This window comes from Pieris rapae, chromosome 6 (assembly GCF_905147795.1).
Source record: "Pieris rapae chromosome 6, ilPieRapa1.1, whole genome shotgun sequence".
NCBI lineage: Eukaryota > Metazoa > Arthropoda > Insecta > Lepidoptera > Pieridae > Pieris > Pieris rapae.
Window position 1 is genome coordinate 1375151 of NC_059514.1, and position 22079 is coordinate 1397229.

The window sequence follows — 22079 nt, forward strand, 5'->3', positions numbered from 1 at the left end:
ATTTGTATTAATAATGGTTCTAGAAATAATAAATTAACTAAAACGTTTGATTTTATATAAGTAATTTGGAAAGACAATTTTTATTAATTTTTTTTCTGTTAAGCCAAAAGCTTTTTACGAACCTTGATTAGGCCTCAACCGGCACAAACAATCGGCCTGTTCCCATAGATCGTGCGCGACGTACAGGAACGTGTAGTACTTGGTGAGCTGAAGTAGGGCGTTGTGCGCATGCGCAGGAACCGCGTGCGCCAGGGAGCAATAGCCGCTCGACGCCGAACCGCCCGAGCCCACGGACCCCGCGGGGGAAGGGGTCGGCGAGAGGGGGGAAACCGACTCGGCGCAGGCCGGCTGTTGGAATTACGAATTTGTGAGACACAATTTTAATAAAACATTGCCTCCAGAAAACATACAGCATTGTATAATGAAGAAGCAATGTATACTTGGCCATGAAGTGCGATACATATCGAGTAAAATAGTTCCTATTAAATACGATAGTTGGCGCTGTAATCGCCTCAACTTCATACTTATCTTTAACAGCTAGGACGTTGTCATTTCCACAGTCATAAATTCTTCAGGAAGAACTACCTACAATGCTGTATGTTCTCGGCAAATAATATCGGTTTTAATTTTGCAAAACCGTCATATTAAAAAGATTATAATATATAACACGATATAATTAAAAATTAAAGTTTGCCATGACGATCGCCAAACTTCGAAAGGAGATGGCACTATATGAAGAATTACAAATTTAACCCTAATGCTGAAATATTAATAAAAATCGTGATCCATTTAAAAGCTGTGAATAAAGAGTTACACTTACATTACCAACCTTTTGCTGATACTCTTGCACGATCTTGTAGTACTCTTTCACTTCACGATTGTACATCTTGAACATGCGAAGATACAGCAGCGCTTGCACGCGTAGGCTGAAAATGGATTCACTTATTTACTTATTTTAATGAATAGAGAATATTCATAGCAATTACAGCCGATTTTTAAAATTTTTTTTTTTATATAATTTAAAATTATGTAAAAAAATATAATATTTGTCTATAGTCAGTCATAGTCATAATATCTTTATTTATTTAGGTAAACATGTACACTTATGAACGTCAAGAAAAACAAATTAAATTAATCGTAAATTTACATTTACCACCAGTTCGAAAGTCAAGGGCGTAGAGCGGGTAAGAAGAACTGGCAAGAAACTTTCCGCCACGCTTTGCAATCGCCAAGTTTTTAATACAAATGTTTGTTTGAACTGGAGCAAATCAATCCCAAGGATTAGGATCATTTAGGTATTTGTCACATTTATAAAAGGCTTTATTGATTAATTTACTTTTAACAAGGGCTTTGAATTTATTTAATGACAGTTCTCTAATTTCGCTTGGGAGTTTGTTGTAAAAACGAATACAATTTCCATATAAGGAGTGGTTTATCTTCTGGAGCCTGGTTGGTCACACACTCAAATTAGTTCTATTAGTCAAATTAGTTCAAATTGGTTCTATTAGTCTCGCAAATGAAAAAAAAAAGTCTTTTCTCATACTCTACCTCAGTATGTCCAGTTTGCTAAAAGTAGAGTGAGGTTCCCCTCCCTTTTTCCTCGCTTCGGCCCTGATCCTTTGGGGCATCGAGTGTATGGACTTGATATACTCGATGGTCTCCCGGTATATCGTGAAGGCCCTTTTGGTGTCCAACTCCAGTTCCAGAACGCGCCCGGTCAAAACGAAGCAAAGCACGGATTCCAGGTACAGCATGACGCGTGGTAGAGCGTGCTGTTCGCTTTCCGCCGCCGATCGGAGACGTTTCGCTTCCGCGAGGTAGTATCTGAAAATATTAGTCTTTGAGTATACGGAGGGAGATTTTGTATCGTCTGCTAAACATTTAAAACTGCACATCACTTCAGATGTTATTAAATACAATAAAAAGATGATTATAGTTTCCCCTTCCAAAAGGTTTCGTGTGGAGAAGAATAGTCAAGAAACTCCATACATAATCTTCCAAAATAGAATTTGTAATATTTGTTTTTTAAATAATTATACGTAAAGACAATGTACTTACTTATTGTATTGTAGTATATTCCTCACATACTTACAAATACCGAAACCGTATAATATCAAACATTAATATTGTAAATTACAAGCTGCGGATTCGTCTTTTTGTTGGTATGTTTTGTAGGAATCTTAGTATTATAGTCTAATAAGTATCTAATGGAATATTTTTTTAATCGGGATATTTAAAAATGTCTCGGGCTTGCCCGTATAAAAAGTATTAAAAAAAACAATAAAACAGTGTGTGAGACAAAATGATTGTGTACTAACTTGTGGTCCCGCTCTTCATCAGAAAGCGCGTCGGCGGGTAACTGTTCGAAGTAGGAGTAGTAGATCGGAGTCTGGCCCAGACAAGGGGGCGGCCGCTCATGGTTTGTCGCCGCTACTTCGCTCTGGAGAAATAACATTTTACATAATAGCCCGATACTATAAAGTGGCTAAATCTTCATCTCTGAGTTCGTAGGTTCGATCCTCGGCTAAACATTGTTGTTCTTTCTATGTGCACATTGGCACGAAAGATGTAAAACATTAAGACAAGGGGCTTGTCCTAGACCCAAAAAGTCGACGACATGTGTCAGGCACAGGCTGATCGACTACTTGCCTAGATAGATCTTGAGGCCCAGACCTAAAAATGATGTAGCGCCACTGATTTTCAATATTCAAATATGGTGATAAAATGTTCGTACTTGTGCCACGGCCAAAGTCAATATTTATTTCGTAAATAACCGGTACTTAAATAATCTTTTAGAATTATGTTATTTGATATGATAATTAAAATTATCTTTTTCATTATGTAGGACATGGTAAAAGACACCAGACCAGAGAATCTTCTCTATTCTCTACAGCCTCTATTGTCTATTGTTTATTTGTAATAATTTACCTGTAGAGGAGTGTTGACCTGCGCCGGTGGTGGGCCAGGTCTTCTCGGAGTACGCAAGGCACGGACCAGCTCAGCTCGGAGACGACCCAAGGGAATACTCACTAATACTCGGGAACGACTGCGGCGCTCCGACACTGAAGGAAATTGGAAATTCTTAAATTTTTATGTAATACAGATTATACGGTATATAATAAGGTGCCCAACTATCTTTTGTTCACTTACTTGTAAAGAGTACACTTTAAAAATGAGTATTTTCAAAAAGTACAAAACTCAGAAATTAAGAACACTTTGTCACAAAGTATCTTAAAAGTATATGTTTCTTAAGTTCATATTGCATATATATCTGTATATCTCTGTCTATATATAACTGATTGACTCACCTATAGGCACAGGACACTGGACAAATCCAACGTCTGCCTCTGCTCTCTCCGGCGTTATCCTCTCCACCCGATCCACAGATATCTTCTTATCACTCGACAACCTATCCAACTTGTCGCTCGACCGGTCGATCGACATTTTGTCGCCCGATTTTCGATCCATTCGATCGCTCGTCGACAATCTGTCTGAAGACCTGTCGGATATACGATCAGGGGAGATGAGATCGTTCGACAATCTATCGTTTGATAATCTCTCTTGCAATCTGTCGGAAGAGAGTTTTTCCTGGAAGCGATCTGTGGAAATTCTATCCTGGAGTCGATCTGTGGAAATTCTATCCTGGAGTCGATCTGTGGATATTCTGTCTTGGAAGCGATCGTTCGATAGTCTGTCCTGGGCTCGATCGTTCCGATCCGGTCTGTCCGGGGGCAGTCGATCTGTGGACCTCCTGTCTGAAGGTATCCTCTCGGGGACTAACCGATCATTGGTTATTCTGTCTGGGAGTCGGTCTACCGAAGTGCGTTCTATTGTTGGTCTGTCTTCTGTGCGGCGGTAGTCTGGCCTTTCAATGGGAGTTCCTTGTATCCTATCATTAGCATTTCTCTCGGCGTCTCGCCTCCTACCGTAGGTCTCTGATTCCTGGGGAGGAGAAACCCTGGCAATAGCTTCTTCGGTTCTTCTTTCGGTGGAGCGGTCTCTGTGGCGGTCGTCGTCATCAGCGCCGGATTCGGGCGCTGTCACTTCGATTATCGTCACTTGACCTTTACCCTTGCCTCCTTTTCCTTTGCCCCCTTTGCCACCCTTTCCTCCGCATTCGTCACCCTTTTTAGGAGTGAAAACCTAAAAAAAATAAGTAGCAATAAAAATAATTATCAGTTCCATGATGGAAGTCATACAGTGAACACTATTATATATTGATTGATTAATTATAAAATATACAAAAAAGGGGGGGATGCCATAGTCAAAAAATAATTTGTGTAAGGTTGGCGAGACAAAGAATTTAGATTCCTTTGAAATTAATGTTGGTATGAACCGGTGTCATAAGCTGTGTTCTCACCTTACGAAAGATATGCGTTTTAGTATCCTGTAAAGCATGATGTACGGGAGGATCAGGTTCCGGCTCGCTGTCAGGCGGAGCCGGCGACTGTGGGCGAGTCTTCTTTGGGCGGCCGCGCTTCTTCTTAGGCGGGCGTTCTTCCGACGTTCGAACTTTAGGCGGCCGCCCACGCTTGACCCCTGTACTTTGAGAACCGCCTGGAATTGGTTGTGGCACGCTTGGCGATGCTTGTGGTCGAACCTGGAAGTAGATTATTTTAAATAAAGCTCAAAGACAGGCGATACGAAATATTTTGGAGTTATTAAAGCTTCTTGAACAATTTATCCCAGGTAAATCATGTACAGGCGACTGACAAACAATGTTAGAAAATAATTATTCTTATAACAGATATATAATATATAAGATTGTACTGTAAGTGTATGTTACCGGCACAGCTCGAGGAGTTTCTTCATCACTAGATGCAGTGGAGATGCGATTATTGGCGAGAGACCTGCGACGCCTAACCCCCGGAGATGGCGACGATGCTTCGGAATCCGTCAGATCCGATATCGGACTCTGCTGAAAATACAAAATACCATCGCTCAAATACGATTCCAACTTATACATTCAATTTAACATGATCATAATAAAGTTTCCAATAATTCAAAACCTCAATGGCACTCATCGAAGTAAGATTGCCGTGAATCGCCCCAACAGCCCTCCACAGAGTGTCCTTTAATCGAAAATACTTAAGAAGAATCCTATTCCTGTCCGGGCAAGGGATATCATTCAAACTATTCTCGAAAGATCTCAGTCCGGATCTCAAATTGGACTTTAGAACCGCCAACTTGATCCATTTCCTCTGAATATCATTATCTTTATTGCTGTCATATAATAGATTAATAAGAAATTGGATGATATTCTCGTCCATGACGATGGAAATTTCCTATTCACTTGATAATTGGCGATAAAAATTTTGCGCTCGCGTATTCATTAACACTAAACCGCTACTTGTTTGTTACTGATTGACAATGGCGCGTCACATTGAGATCGGTTTTTTGCTGACTCAGCTAACAAATACGACGAAGTGTGTATCTCAAGTAACAAGACACCTGTGGAAACATCTAAGTACCAAAACTGCGCGTTTGCAGAAGTTACATAATTACATTTTTATTTACAACAAGATCTTTACTAACTATGAGTAAACTGAAGTTTTTTATTTTATTTTAAATTCTATATATTTGTAAAATAACCTTATTCATATAGATAAATAATAGTCACCAGAAAAGATGTTGAAAAGAATGAAAAGATCAGAAGGGCGTAGAGCGGGCAAGAAGTACTTGCAAGAAACTTAAATGGCGATTAAGTTTTGTGTCATACAAATTGCTTTTTCAAATCATTTAAACAGTTGAAAATCAATCCCAAGGATTAAGATTATTTAAATAATCGTCAAGTGATAATTCTTTAATTTCGCTTGAGACATTGTTGTAAAAACGAATACAATTTCCATTATTTCTGTAAATAATAAATGTGACAAAAAAAATCATTCAAGCCTTTTCCGATGAGTATATACGAGTAGATAACAATTAATAATTCAGAGTTGCTCCTGCTTTATATATAATGACCTACCTTCGTATAATACAGATCAACTAACCGGTTTTCCCTTCGCATCAGCCAGTACATTTGTCAAGTCCGGATGGTCTGGAGGTTCCGGCGGTGGAGGCGCGAAGTTCGAAAGGCCCCACGAGGGGCGCTGGGCGGGTGGCGGCGCTGGGGCGGGGGCTGGCACTGGAGCCGTGGACTCGGCTGAAGAAGACTCTGACTCAGAGTCCGAAGGTGAAGACTCGCTGCCGGAACTCGGACTACCACCGGAGCGTATCGGTGAGAGGATTCTGTAAAGTTAAACGTATTGACTTGGCTGACACTGTTTAGGCACGGTGGCGAGATGGAGTAGATGTAGTAGAAGTAGAAGAGTTATGATGAGAAGACCGAAGATTATAAATAATAGTCATAGTCATAACATCTTTATTCATTTAGGTAAACATGTACATTTATGAACGTCCAGGAAAACAAATTAAATTAATCGTAAATTTACATTTACCACCAGTTCGCAAGTTCCAATATTATTATTATTCTTATGAATCCCCTACGTGGACTACGCTTATAAGACATGAATTCATTTATAAACTAGGTTTTTTATAGAACAAAAGATATTTAAAATCTAGAACAACTTACGGTTCTAGCCTGGTTGTAGTGGCTGCGACCTCGTCATCACTCTCAGACAGACCAAGGTCCTTGTTAACTACGTCACTGGAAAGAATTAATAATTTAGTTAATGAATTTATTTATTAATTGACAGCGAATAGCGACCTATTTAAGACCCATATACAAGAGTATATTTAAATCAAATCACTTATATCAATTAGGCCTATTAAAAAGGCACATTTAAAAGTCAAAATTACAGACCCTAATAGTCCAAAAGTATTATATGTAGGAGATACTCCATTCTTTTAGAATAGTTTTTACAATATCTTGTATACACTGATTTGAAAATATGTGTAAAGATAATGTACCTAGAATAAAAAAAGCTACTGAAATAGTTATAGAAATGCAGTAGATAACTAAATAATTATGTAGAATGAAGATAATTGGTGCTCACATATTTACAATTATATAACGTTGCTGTATTATACATTTTCTGGCGTTATTTAGAGTGGTCGTTATAGTGGAAGAACTAAAAAGTCAAACCGACCAGAGAGCAGTAATTTTGACTTGATTATAAAAATGACATAAAAACGCTCACACACACACACCTCAAATAAATTATAAGCAAATTGTCATTGTTACTACATAATGTTCTTCGTATGGTGTAATCGGTTTTGAATATTTTAATTTATTAAATTATAAATATTATCTTAATAAAAGCTGTGGATTATGAGCAAAATAAATAAATAAACATTACATCGATTGGAGTTACGGAGTTGATTTGAGTGTATTCATGATCCGTCTGTTTACTATACATTTACGTCAAACATACATTTTGATGAAAAATATACTACCAATCAAACTTAATTACACAATTAACGCCTGCAAAACTTTCGTACGATTGCGATTTTAGCTCAAAAGCTGAGTTGCACCAAAATATATATGTTTTACGAATAATCGCAATCGTTATCAATATAGCGATTGATTCTTATATATTATCAAATTTCAGACATCTAAAACAATAATTTAATAAACCTTATCAGCAATATAAATAATACACCAATAGATAAAATGTATTCTGTTTATAAAATTAAACTTACGGTGAAATTGAATTCCGAGAGTTGGATATTCGACTGTCCAAACCTGAAACAAAAGAAACAATAATTAATGACTGAATAAAAAGGGCATAATATTAAAAAAACTTTTAGAACTTAGATCTAACATGTTGTAACTCCATTTTTACCGCTTAGTACCTGGTTTAGGTCTAGCTCTAAAGACCAATAAAACCCGACGGAAGCTAACCAAAAAAACCAAACATCAAAAACCAACTTATATTTACCTAACACACACACATAAATCGAATAACCCAATTCAAATAAACAGTAGGACATATTCGATTTCGGTCGACAACCTAACGACTTTCAACGGCGGGGCTTTCAAACGAAGATGTTTAAGCATTTTTAATATGTGATAGGTCATTTAAAATGTCATAAGGTCATTAATCAAAGGTTAAAAGGGAAATTCTAAGAGCTGTGTACCATATTAAACTCTCGTAATACAACACGTAAGGCATATTTTCTTTGATTGAAGATTGAATGAATGATCACAGAAAAGGCGATTTGCGTGTTTCGGTTCCTGTTAAATTATTTATTTGTTTAGTAATACATATTGCCAAATATGGAATACAGAATATTTATACAAAATGACTTTAATTGCCAAATTGCTTTGCACTAAACAGTGTATTCACAAAATGGTGCTTACGTTAATAATAATAATAAAAGCCTTTATTGCTGTATTTACATATTAGGAACATAAAAGAATACTAAAAGAAAAAATTATTAACACTAAAAATAAAATAAAAAATACTAATAATTAATCGGCAAGCCGCTTGATGCCATTATATAGCTTGCCCTTAGACATAGGCCTCCTCTAAGGACTTCTACTCTTCTCTGTTTGGGGCTTTATGCATCCAATGAGGTCCGCTACTCTTCGCAAATCATTCTCCCATCTTTAGTCAAGGAAGCCATTCTGTCACTTTCTTCGTCCATTTATGTGCTTACGGTAAGACTACTTAATTGATCACAATAAATCCCGTTCCCATGAATTTGTAATATTATCCTACCAGGCTTGTCTCGTAATGCTACTAATGCAAATCATTCCGTTTTTGCGAACCTCACGCGGCGTCTCCACATGAGAACTCTATCTTTTGTTCCGGATCTATAACCAAAATCCTTACTTAATAAACATTAAGTATTTTTTATTTCAATTCCCATTACTCACAAAATACTCTAACTATTAATAATAGTTATAGTATTTTGAGTAAATAAAATTATTTAAAAAAGTTATTCTATACTAGTTCAACATATTAAATCAATAAATACTACTCTCAACATAACTTTAGCAACAATTAGGCATTAACACACATTTATTGTTATGAAAGAGATATTGAATGATTGTGGAAAATTTTAACAATTATAAAAAGGTCATTGCCTTTTGTTTAACATGACATCATTATCAACGATTTCTGCCTTGTTACATGACCTAAAGACAAGCTTCAGAGCCGTATAAATATATAGGAGACTTGGGCGAGAATATAGTATGTCCATAAGGCATTGGACTTTAAGGGGGAGTATAGGGGGAGCGGGAAGATATGAACTCCACTCCTGAATCACACGTAAACATATTCACATTAAATAAAATACTTTTTATAAGCCTAAAACACCGCTTAATTCTATAATTTGATAAACATAACGTTTGAGTGGTAACCGACTTCAAAAATGTTGGCTATCACTATGTGGGATAAACTGATAAATATTTTTTTGTAATTTTCTTAATAAATCTTTCTATACTGTTTACTTTAATTGGGGTTGTCTGGAAGAAATCGCTTACTGGCGATAAGGCTGTTGAACCTTTTTAAAAATGAAATGAAATTGAAATTGTATAAACTGTGGATCAATAATCAACAGAGATATTCTGAGTCTATATAACCTAAGAAAGAAAAAACAATGTACAATGTTTGGTTAAATAATGTCAATATGTCAGCTTGCATTTTAGCCCGTCCCAAAACAAACGTTCTATACAAATTAATTGTAAAGAAATTTCGAAACAAAGTTATAATAAAGTTGAACAATAAATGATTGACGTATACACTTGCGCAACCAATTGCTTCTAAATATAACAGTTATCATAAAATCCTCTAAAATAAACTAACTCTAATATAAAGGAAGAAGTAGCTTTAACGTGTAGTTGACAAATAAACCGAAACATTGAACGTTTCTTCGTATTTTAGTTTTTGAAATGAAGGAGTGACAAACATCAATTGTTTAATACTAAAACTAGCTGGCCTGGCAAACGTCGATTTGTCATGTTTATCATTTATAATAAAAAAATAATTTACGGATTAACTATTGGATGAAAAATAAATGTTGTCCGATTCTTAGACATACCCAATATGCACACAAAATTTCATGAGAATCGGGAAAGCCGTTTCGGAAGATAAACTCTTCCGAAACGGCCGAAACCACAGACACCGCGACACGAGAATTTTATATATAAGATTTACGATGACACAAACACATAAAAAATAGTATATATTCATTAACTTTCATTTGTGTATAAAAACCTAACACACTTCATAACTTATGTTCCGATATTAAATATAGCTCGTAATTAGTTCATGTCACATACCGTACACATAATCCTGCCCCAATAATACGTCTCCGCACTCTATCAGCTGCTGTAACAACGTCAAGCGATTCTGATAGCCAAACTCTGACGTCAGCAAACCCAACATTTTCACTCACAATACAACAAACTTGTACACAAATTGTAGGCGAGATCACGGAGTGAACTGTACTTAATATGACGTCACTTATCGACACAATATTCACAAATTCTGGCGCGAAACAGCGACAGATGCGCCGGCGCTTTCAAGACAAGACTGCCTTTGACAGGTGCTGACAAAGAACTCTACTTCCCCTCGTTTAATCTGCCCCGACTTCCCGTTTGTCGATTCGTCTTCCGACCCGTCGCGTTGCCGGTCTATAGACTATAATTAGACGCGATTTCCACTTACATTTGTTTATTTATGTAATTTCGAATCTCACGTGTAATAAATTTGATAAAATATACATGTAAACTTCGATTTGTTATTCTACGTGTAACAATATTCAAACACGATTCAATATTAAATTTCATCTGAATAAGTTTTCATTAATATATTTCAATCAATAGCGCAATGCGAATGCAGTCTGGGAGGGTGCCGGCACTCCGTACTCTGGCATTGTTGCATCAAAACGGGGGGTCGAATCGGCCCTTCATTATCCACACATCAGCATGTTTGCTATTCATCGATTTTCGAGACGCCCGCACTTTGCACGTACGCCGACGGCTCGTCTACGAAACCAAAAAAAAAAATATAAACTAAATGTTTATTTACAATCAAAATATGAATTTAAGAATTTGTCTATAATTTTCTTAATACGAAAATCCGCATGGGATTAGTACAGTCGCGTAGTCGATGGAGAAGACAAGGTCCGCGTCGCGTCTGAACAACGCGCGCGAGTGTACTGACCGCACGCGCCATTCGGCGTTCGGACACGTCCCTTTGATGCACTATTTAGACATCCATTTGAATAATAGGGATACGGCGAATAATTAACGATTCACAAACGAAGATTATTCATGTTGAAACGTTTTAAGTATATATTTTTTGAAATTAAAAAACCTTAGATTAACCTAAGTTTGTAGAACGATAAACATAAGAAGTTATAGATATAATCCAGACTAATTAGTATTGCCTCATGCAATGAAAAATTACACGCGCCGAATATTTGCAAACATTTTTCCTAAGTTTCTGAGTGTTTAATACGTCTTAATACTATAATTAGCAGGTCGTCATTACAACATCGATTAACGGCGTGACGAATCAAGAAACGACCTTTTCATATTTCTTATCAAGTCTAAACAAAAAAATGTTATAACAAAGGTCAACATTTTGTTAAACATTAGTGTAATGGAACGAACGCAATTTATAAACAATTTGTATTAAATTGGCGATTGAAAAGAGTGGCGGAAAGTTTCTTGTCAGTTCTTCTTACCCGCTCTACTATTTTTATTTGATTTGATATATAAAAAACAGTTAGTAAAACTTCAATATAAAACTCTATATTTCTACTACCGCTACAAGCCCTATCAAATATTCAAAGTTTAAATTAACGAGATTCAACATCGTATCATAAATGTAATTGCATCGTAATTTACTTAATGAAAACATTTAACATGGATATCGGAGGTAGATTTTAAAAATGAAATCAACGCTATCTTCGACACTTTTAAATTTAAATTTTCTTGTATTTATTATAATATGTTAGTACTAAATTAGTTTTGTATAATCTCTAGTACGCCAAGGTGCCTTAACGACAGACCACCTGCTCGACACCTGTCCACACCATGTGAACCATGAGACGTATGCTACTCACGTAAGTGAATGATTAATGATATAGATTGGGATGACTTCTATCTGGAATAACTTAATCGGGACTATATAGCCATAGTCGCTTATATATAATGCAACAGATATTTGTTACAAAGTACATATGTCAGAAGTGAAACTTCTTTATAAATCAATTAATACTAAGGCCCCAATAGATGATTATGATCCAGTATATCATCACTCCATTTTCCTGTATATATATTTACACACTGTATACGTGCTAATGATAATATAAATAAATAAAAAAATCTGCGTTTACTGCACAAGACGTTGTGACAGAATTGCCATCTAAAGTTCAAATACGTAACTACTAAACGAATACATCAACGTGTATGTTTTCCCAAACTTCTTTTCTCACTCTCACTCAATCCGTCTCAATCACTCTCCCTTTTCTTCGACAAAAACGCTGCACATCTTCGTGACGTATCCTATATTTTACTGTCATGCGCCTAAAGAAGTTTCATTTCAAAAAACATTTCGCAGGGTATCGAGCCTGTATCCTGAAGGCGAACCGAGACACAGTTTAACTCTATATACATATTCTCAATAAAAAAAAATCAGTCATAAGTTATAACATAATAGTATTATCAATATTATTATCTTGAAAAATATCTATATCCTCAGAAGGTATGAAATATATACCTGTTATTAAAAAGCCTACATAATATACAAAAAACATTGAACCAGCATTAAACCATCCACTTTATTATCATCGTGACTGTAAACAGTAGGGTCGCAGACACGCCGAAATCACTACCCCGAAATTAATATCATCCCGCCAAATTAAACAGGCGCGCATTATTCAAGCTCAGTACTTAGAACAGTGTACATTTAACTTATTCGGGTTGCGTGTAACCCGTCTCTTGACATAACTTGTTAGCGAGCAACCACAGGACAACACATTGTTCTAAAATTTTACTTAAATTTCATCATTATAATGCAGGCGTTAGAGACGACAATAGATTGATAAAATTATTGTTTAATGTACGTATTTTGTGTTTCTTTTCATCGTCTGTCGGCGGTCCCCTTTTAATAGCTGCAATACGAACAAGGAGAAATGTTTATTGTTTATTAGTTGAACTGTCTATTTGGTGGATAATAGATTTAGCTGTATTACAACCTGGCGCCCCTCATCCGGTACATTGTATGGCACAGCACAAGGTTAATGTATATTTCTGGGTCATAAATACAGTAATAAATGGAACACGCAGTCATTTGTGAACTCTATTTGCAATAAAATCTATGCAAAATTTTACGACTTTCTGCGGTTTAACATACCGCAAGTAATTTGAAAAAAAAAGTGCCGCCACTAAATCCTCAATACAATACTTCTTTAAAAAAATAATAATACGCCTATCAAAACATTAAAACCTCCCAAGTATCATGCCAACATTTCACCAAGAAAGCCAGTGAAGCGGAAACCGATTAAACTTTAAACTGTAGTAAATCATTCAACAACGGAAAAAAATCCTCCCAAAATGGCGACACACTCGAGAGAAAAATTAGTTTCCCGGCTTTGAACTGAAAATGTGACGAGACTCCGGTTTTCAGTCACCCCCCGCTCTCCATTCGAAAAGGACTTATGTCTTGCATCTTAAACCTAAATGGTACCTTAAAACGTTTCACATAAAGTACAATCTTCTCAGCCATCGCGGCCGACCGAGTACTCTGAGGTTGCTTTTCAAATGTAAGATCTAAGCTTTTGTAATATAGTAGTTATTAGGAAAAGATTGCGTTGTTATAGCTTTATTCGATCGTGAGTTGGGTGGGGGGCGCTGTCCTTGCGGAGTCAAATCATTTTCAATATTGAAGCTTTAGTGAGGTTAAACAAAGCGAGGAGATGCCGCTTTCCATCTGGCCAATCTCTCAATTGCACTCCTATTATGTACCTACAGCTTAGTCATAAAGGTGCTGATCGGAACCATTTTAATATATTAAGATCCTTTGTGATCCTAACTTTGGAAAGATTAAAACGTTCGTAAATATTGAATGACAAAATATTAAAATTAAAAAGAGTGGCGGAGAGTTTATTGCCAGTTCTTCTTTTCCGTTCTACGCCCTTGATTTAAGAACTGGCAGTAAATGTAAAATTATAAACATTTAATGTATATTTCTTTTTTTGACGTTGATGTTACCTACATGAATAAATGATTTTTGAATTTGCCTAATTTTATACACAGCGTAACGGAGTGATTGATAAACAAATTAAAATCCTTTTTCGCTCTCCTCTACTGCTTCATTTAAAAATAATTTAAAACAACTGTTAATGTCCTTAAACTTGTATCTCTCTTCTTTATGATAGGTACAGGTATATTTGTCGTTGTCCGGATTTATAAATTTTGTGATATCATGTTTTTTGTTTTGCTTTGCTTCTTATATTTTTATTAGTGAAACCTTTCTTGTATACATCCAATCAGTTTATTTTATGTTTTATTATTAACTTTTTTATCGTATAAATGTATCTGTTTTGTTACCACTTATCAAATAAGTCACAATTAGGTAATGTTTTGTATGCTTTAATATGGTGTTAAATGAGGGAGCAACTTTTACATGTAAACCATTGGGTTGTCTTATATGGCTGTAATTAATCAAGCAATCCTTTAAACGATAGACGATTAATACTTATTAAACGTGAAATTCCCCGTATATTTGTTTTCATTAGGAATTAACGTAAAATTTACGGCAGCGGTCGCTATGAAAGTAGGACATTGGGGTGGGTAGATGGGAGAAAATCTCGCGGTATAAAATATAAAATAGCCCTCATTGACATTCAAGAGACGGAGCGCCCCACATGAACATCATTTAGATATTTATTGTCCTGTTTATTGAACAATTTTCAAATGCAATAAGTTTAGAAATAAGAGGATTTTATTTTATGCTTCTATTCAACATTCCTTACTTATCTATATTTAAATTTATCTCTATATAAATTAGACAATACATAAAATTAAACTTCTCAATTCAATGTGCTGAGAAACTAAATATGTACGAAATAAAAAAAACACTACAGTCTACCAGAATTCTAATAAAAATTAAAAACTTATATAGTTTACAACTTACATACTAAACATGTATGTATTATGTTTTTGAGTAAAATATATACTGCCACCTACATATCGACATAATGAAACCTAAAGAAAAATCAACCCATGTCCTAGTCAACATTAAAAAAGATTACAATAAAGAAACGATGCCTGCCATTTCTCAATGGATTTATAAAACAGCCATGCGTTCTCATATATGCTGTGAGCCGACCCATTTCTTTCTAAGGTAGCGATCTTTCACACGCGGAGCTTAGAGCGAGCTATTTTTCATTGTAAGATTAAATTCATATTTATATTTTAGTAGTTTTTTTAACTAGAAAGGCGTAACAAACGAAGGTATACCATAGACTTATACAACTAACACACTTTAACAAAAAAACAATTGACAATCGCCTTATACATTCGCACCGCTCTGACGATAAATCGCTTCAGCTCGGCTCGACGGAGCAATCGTTCCCCGTGATCGTGGCCACACCCTTATGCCATTAGAATGCCTCTCGCGACCGTCGGTTCCGTACAACAGCCCCAATCAGTTCGTTACTCGATACGTGGCGTACGCTCGTTACATTACCACCCAAGTGTCTGACAAATCCGGTTATGGATTCACGTGGAACCTAATCCGTGCCAATTATGTGTTTTGAAGATGCTTTTAACAATTGTAATAAAACGAAGAACGTATTTTAAATCATCTTTATAGGTTCGTCTTCTTTCTTTCATCTTCTTCATATATAAACTTCAAAAATGAAATTGTATTAGTAATTGGTAACTTGTATTGTTTATTGAAGTTATTAGTGCTAAGATCGGATGAAGACTATGTTTATTGTGACACATATTATAAAAGACTGTTACTAGAATACATAATATAATCTACTCTCCCATCTAATTTCCGTAACCTGAAATATATATAGTCTCCATATTTATTACCGTGACATTGGCTAAACTCTGAAATATACGCCGGGATAAACCCCTCCCCACACCCCTTTGTCCTAAGATCTGCGAACTGAGCAGTTGTCGGGCCACCGCTAGCCTTAATTTAATTGACGTTGATTTAACTCGTAAACGAACGAATTTGTGAATACTTTAGTTAAAAAGAGCGAAAACTTCGATCATTATTTAAATGTCTTTTGAATTTCAACTTTCATTTGAAACTTCATAAAATCAAGATACGGAAAAGTTTTTAGGATCATCTAAAATGTGTCGAAAAAACGTATTATTTAATATTTTAAAAATCACAAGTGGCTTCAGCGTGCACACACTAACTATGTGTGTCAGACACAGAAGGTTGATCTACTTGCCTATCAGAAATGATCACGGAACAGATACGGAACGGATTTTATTATGTAGCCAAGTTCACTTTTCATGGATCGTCATGCTCGCTTAAATGTCATTGCTTGTGGCGGCGTCCATGCGTCGGGTTGTCTCTCTCCCTAAAATATGGCGAGGGGGCCGATGCCTGACCCTGCGTCATACTCGTGAACGGGTGCTACTTGTCTGGTCGTACTTGAATTCGTGTATGCGGTGATGTTAGTTAGTTCGACTATGTATTTGCGTGTTGTTCCCACGAGAATTAAAGTCCGTGCTCCTTATTTCACCATGCCTCCTACTAATAGAGGACAAATCTTTGTTCTTCCGTTCTACGCCCTTGATTTGAGAACTGGCAGTAAATGTCAAATTAGAAACATCAAAAACAAATGTAAGTACATATATGAAATATACATTTGTTTTTGATTCATAAGTGTACATTGTGTTACCGATATGAATAAATGATTTTGAACCTGTTACATAAATTGTTACTAAGGTCCTAACCTAAAAGGTTGTAACGTCATTGTCAACCATAAATTTGAATGAATAATAATTGCCTAAAAAATAGTTAATTACATCCATATACATCGTTAGGCTATTATACTATTATGTACATAACAAAATCACTATCGCCGATTGTATTTACATAGTTAATCCACAATTAAATCGATCTCTATATTTGGTAATTACGCGAGTTCAGTTAGCCGAGATATTAATCGGCGCGCTAACAGTCGGGCAGTGACTAGTTGAGTACTATCGGTAGTAAATACATACAACGCTAGCGTACAACGTAGTATGGGGTGGAAGGTGGTCGGAGGCGCCACCCTCCGAACTGGTAGCCATCTTAACAGATGAATTGGGATATTAAAACTGACGTTTAATAATTGGACGTGGACTCTAGACAATAAATTTATGTTCTGTATACATAGTTATTTTCACAAGGTTTAAACAGGAGTACATAAAATCATTTGAGAACAATTCAATTGCTATTTTATTACATTTATATGCGTGACATTTCTCACTGTAAGAAACGATGTAATAACAATACGGGTCAATATAAAAAATCTCGATAAATGTTTTACTAATTTACACTAATAAAACGATTATATAAATACCTTGCGTTTGTATTTAATAAATAACGAGTATCCATAAATAATCAAATATAATGCGGAGCCTAATTCATAGTTTTCACGTCAGTCAACAGATGGCGCTGCGCCATTAATTTGACAAACTGAGTTACGATTTGGATTACGTATTGAAGCCTTATAGTGGGCAAACTTAGAAAAATAATGTGGATATAGACAAGCCTTTATTCGTTATTTAAATAAGAGTACGTATTTTGTTCAGTGTATAAAGCTGTCAGTCGAAGATAGTAGTCCACTGAAAATCGTTGCTGGTGACAGCAGCTTAAGGCCCGATGCCAACACGAATTACTGTGTCCCGGGGTAGTCTGCGGTGTGCAATGGAGAGCTAGAGCACTGAGGCGCGCCGTCCCGTAAAAACAATTAGTTAGAAAGAAAAAAAACATTATTTTTTTTTTCTGAAATGGACTTCTTTTCTTGGCTTGCGATAATAATGTGCCTATATAAATTTTCGTCACAAAATCAATTCAAAGTGTCAAAAATTGGCTGTGTTTTGGCTTTTTTGGAGTTGGGCGACCGGATAGGTCTTTAAGCTGCTTTTAAAGACCTATCCTATATTTTAATTTTTGACTAAAGCGATTGTGTTTGTATTTATTGTATATGCGTCTTTTTTAATCAAATATATTTGTTTTTTTTTATTATTTATTTATTAATAAATGTCATATAAAATTTTAACGAATAAAGATCTAAGTTGACCGACACGATCAAGAACGAGCCCAGTTGATGTAGAAGACATTAGACATTCATATCATTTGAAAAAGGACGTGGCGCTGAAGCAAACTGCTCGGATTATAACATGTTATGATCGAGTCAATTGACATTTCTTTTTTATTGTTATAAAAAAGAAAGGTCAATTGACTCGATCAGACAACATTTTTGCTGAAATCATTTATTCCAATTATACCACCTAAAATGGCACTTTTAAACGTTAAATAAAAAATAATGATGATTCTAGTTGCCCCTTCCGAAAGGTTCGTGTATAAAGAAGAATGGGCAAGAAATTAACTTACTCTATTAAAATAGAATTAACAATATTTATATATATATTAGTTAAATAATAACAATATGTGAAGACAATGTGGAGTACATTGTCATCAGAGTAAAATTACTATACAGGTGTATTAGTCTATTATTAGTACACACGTTCCTCAAATATTTAAAGGATCACCTATTAATAACATTGATAAATCAATAAATCATCATGAAACACATACAGATATGAGACCCAGACCTAAAAAGCATGTAGGGCCACTGATATATTCTAATATAATGTATTCGTAATTGTGAATAATCGTAGTACATATCCTTTCAGTAAGTACATTTGATTCAGAAGGAATTGACATGGAAATTATTGAAAAGATGATCAAATCCAATAGAATAGGTTAACCAAAGCGCCAATTGTTCAGATTTCCGACTCTCGGTTAACCGAAATATCTTCTCTTGACTGAATTTCGGACGGCCCTCGCATTGTTAGTATTCTAAGCGTTGGAGATCAATAGGATAATAATATATGCTCGTTATATAAGCGTAAAAAATGATACAAAAGTAATAATATTGTTGGAGGTAAAAGCAGTATTTTCCAGTCTTTAAGTAGGTACTTTGACTTAGTTAAAAGGAATATTCAAGTTCGCTTCGATAAAAGATCAAACGACTTAAAGTTTGCCGTTTTTTATAGAACAGGAGGAACGGCTAAAAGGCTAACCAGATGTAAAGTGATACCAACGCCCATGGACAAGCTCAACGCCAGAAGGCTGGCGAGTGCGTTGCCGGATTTAATAGGTGCCCTCTTTTCTTAAAAGTCTTAATTCCAATTGGTTTCACATAGTGGTAGTGCGTGGCAAAAACTGCCTTATATAATGCTCAGTTGTGAAAAGACAAACGTCAAGGTGGTACGGATGGAATTTTGTATTCTGCCTCGACGTCCGAACAACTCCTCTGAACACTCCATGGTAAATGTGGGAAGATGCAGAGGACCCTACATCTCAAGTCTCAACGAACCGCAAGGGGTCATCAAGCCATCAAGCATCGAGCGTCAAGCAGCTCGGCAAGGAAAACGATTTGAACAGCTCTTCATTGAATACGGTTAGGTATAAGGAACTGGGTAGCCCCCGCCCGGAGAATTTTGCAAATTTGCGCTTCACACAGTTGCAAGCGGTGGCCCGGAGTGAAGTATAGCTGCCTTGCTGAGCATACCATGCTTTTTGGTGGCTAATTTAGCTTTTCCGTCCTAATGACCGCAAAACTGAACGTCCTATTATAGTAGCTGCACGAAAAACAGTTCTAGAACACAAATAACAAAGGCAGTAAAAACACCCAGTTGATTAGCAGAATTCAAGGAAAAACAATGGGGTTATAAAGAGGATTTGTATTTTTGTATGCTTTTCAAACTCTGAAATTTCTACACCGATATCAGATAATTAAGTTACATAGGCCATAGTTATTTCAAGAACATAAAAAGTCAATTTTTCTAAACCAGAAAAGTTCTACTAAACAATAATGTTTTTGTGCTTAAAATAACCTATAATTCGTTTTAGAGTTAATTTAACAGTGGGGAGTCACAACAGTTGAAAACGATTTAGTTCAGCCCTCACACGTGTCCTGTTATCATAGTGCTAGAAATAGTTGTCTATTAATAGAGACAGGACGGAAGTGCTCACTCAACATCCGGTGTCATCACGACGTTAAACAAAACTGTAACACTCGGGGATTATCGCTTTATAGATATATTGTGTAAGTACTTTTAGTTATTCATATGCCGTCCTAACCATACAGACACTAGCAGAGAAAATATTACACCAAAAACTCAGACAAATATTAATGACAATTATTAATAATAAACTTTTGATACTCTTGAAAACATTAAAATACTTCTTTTAAATCCAAGAAGTAATAGCATAAAATAATACTTATACGTTTTGTAATAAATTGTCAAAATCAGTATAAATCACTAAAAACGGGTGCCCATGGGATGCTGACAGCTTTTTTTTGCTGCATTATATATAAAGTTTAAATAAGAGACTAATTAATGTTTTTAATTATAAAACCACGAACATACAAGGTTTCCGTTTAATAAGCACTAATAAACTAATATGTATGTGCGAACTAAAATGGGGCCAAGAAAAGTATTAAATGTACAATGTTTCTTATTTTGTAACGTATATATGAAACACGGGAATTCGTATTTGTACAGTAATTTTCATTATTTTAAAATGCATTAAAACTGTGAAAAAAAAAGAAAACAAATTATATAAATTAGAACCAATGTAAGTACGTATTTACTGGCGAGAAAATCTAAATAACAAAGTCATTCTAGCTAAGTATGGCAATACAGCGAGGAAATGCTGCCAGCGTTAAAGATACACTGCCCAAGAGAACTAACTTTTCAAATTTGTTTTCATTTTCTTTTTATTAATTATTAATTACTTATGTTTATTATAAATGATTAAGAAACTAAAAATTTAAAAGTTATTCTTGGCATGGCTTAGTGCTATCAACTAATAAACAAAACATATGATTATGAACATTTAAGTCTAAATCGCAGACAAAATCGCCTCAACATTATGAAGATGGCGTGCTCAACATGATTAATATAAATGTACTGATGTTTTAAGATAGATTATTATTGTACAAAAGGTACAATGATTTGCGTACATTCACGAGGACCAAAGCAAACGGAATAAAAGTACGCAATCCATTTAAACTTTCCAAATCCCGACGAGACGTCGCCTACATACGATTTGCCAACTATTCGCAATCACTGCAATCTGCGTTTTGCTTTCAAATCCAAAAAATATTTTTACAAAAATTTAGTTTAGATACTAAAAATTAATTATTAATTTAAGGTATCTTCACGTATATATTAAATATAATATTGAATATAAAATATTAAACATAAGTATTATTTAATTATGAACAAAGTTCTTTTTTAGATCGATTACTGACAGAACACAAGTCTTAATACATGCCTATTAAGAATAAAAGCACGCTACATACGGAAATCTGTGGCCCAAACTATAAGGTTGTATTTTTATCGGGATTTTATTACTAACCTTTATTATTCACGTAAAACACGGGAGTTGTATTAAATCCCGAAATCCCAAACAGACTCAAATTCGGTAAACAATAAAAACGTAAGCACACCGCTGATTATTGAATCCAGTCGCAATTAGCAAATTAACTCAGTAATTAGGCCACATTAGGCATTAACGTTTCGGTCGCAAATGGGTAACTCCGGAAAATGACAAGCTTTTGTGGTCTCCGGCCTCAAAACGAAATTAGAAGCTGTAAAGACTGAAGAAAAGGTCGTCTGACAATATTAAACCGTTAATTGACCGACTTCAAGGTACCTAAAATGTTTTTAATAAATTTTTCATAGAAATAAATAAGAAAATAATTATGAATGATCACTTATTAACGTTATCATAAATTTTCCAAAAATAACGGTACGTTTTTCATTTGGCGTGTCTTATGTTATGACCATATGAACTGTATTTCATTATATATTTTAAATATGACATTCTACACGAATAACCTTTTTAATCGCGTTTTTCTTG

The 22079-nt window shown here is 35.3% G+C and overlaps 1 protein-coding gene across 9 annotated transcripts in view; it reads right to left on the bottom strand.

Moving 5' to 3' along the window:
* LOC110997378 (AF4/FMR2 family member 1) overlaps positions 1 to 22079 on the bottom strand; it is a 178278-nt gene that overhangs the window by 5647 nt on the left and 150552 nt on the right. For 6 of the 9 annotated variants that reach the window (XM_022265568.2, XM_022265542.2, XM_022265533.2 and 3 more), the window contains exons 10-20: positions 7645 to 7687; positions 6575 to 6649; positions 5994 to 6231; positions 4787 to 4918; positions 4361 to 4600; positions 3309 to 4143; positions 2929 to 3062; positions 2319 to 2440; positions 1549 to 1824; positions 821 to 926; positions 123 to 348 (exon numbers count right to left, since the gene is read on the bottom strand). In XM_022265568.2, the coding sequence (XP_022121260.2) occupies positions 123 to 348; positions 821 to 926; positions 1549 to 1824; positions 2319 to 2440; positions 2929 to 3062; positions 3309 to 4143; positions 4361 to 4600; positions 4787 to 4918; positions 5994 to 6231; positions 6575 to 6649; positions 7645 to 7687 (2427 nt within the window). The remainder of the gene's footprint in view (positions 1 to 122; positions 349 to 820; positions 927 to 1548; positions 1825 to 2318; positions 2441 to 2928; positions 3063 to 3308; positions 4144 to 4360; positions 4601 to 4786; positions 4919 to 5993; positions 6232 to 6574; positions 6650 to 7644; positions 7688 to 22079) is intronic. The other 3 variants (XM_045628727.1, XM_022265550.2, XM_022265559.2) reach the window with 3 other exon arrangements.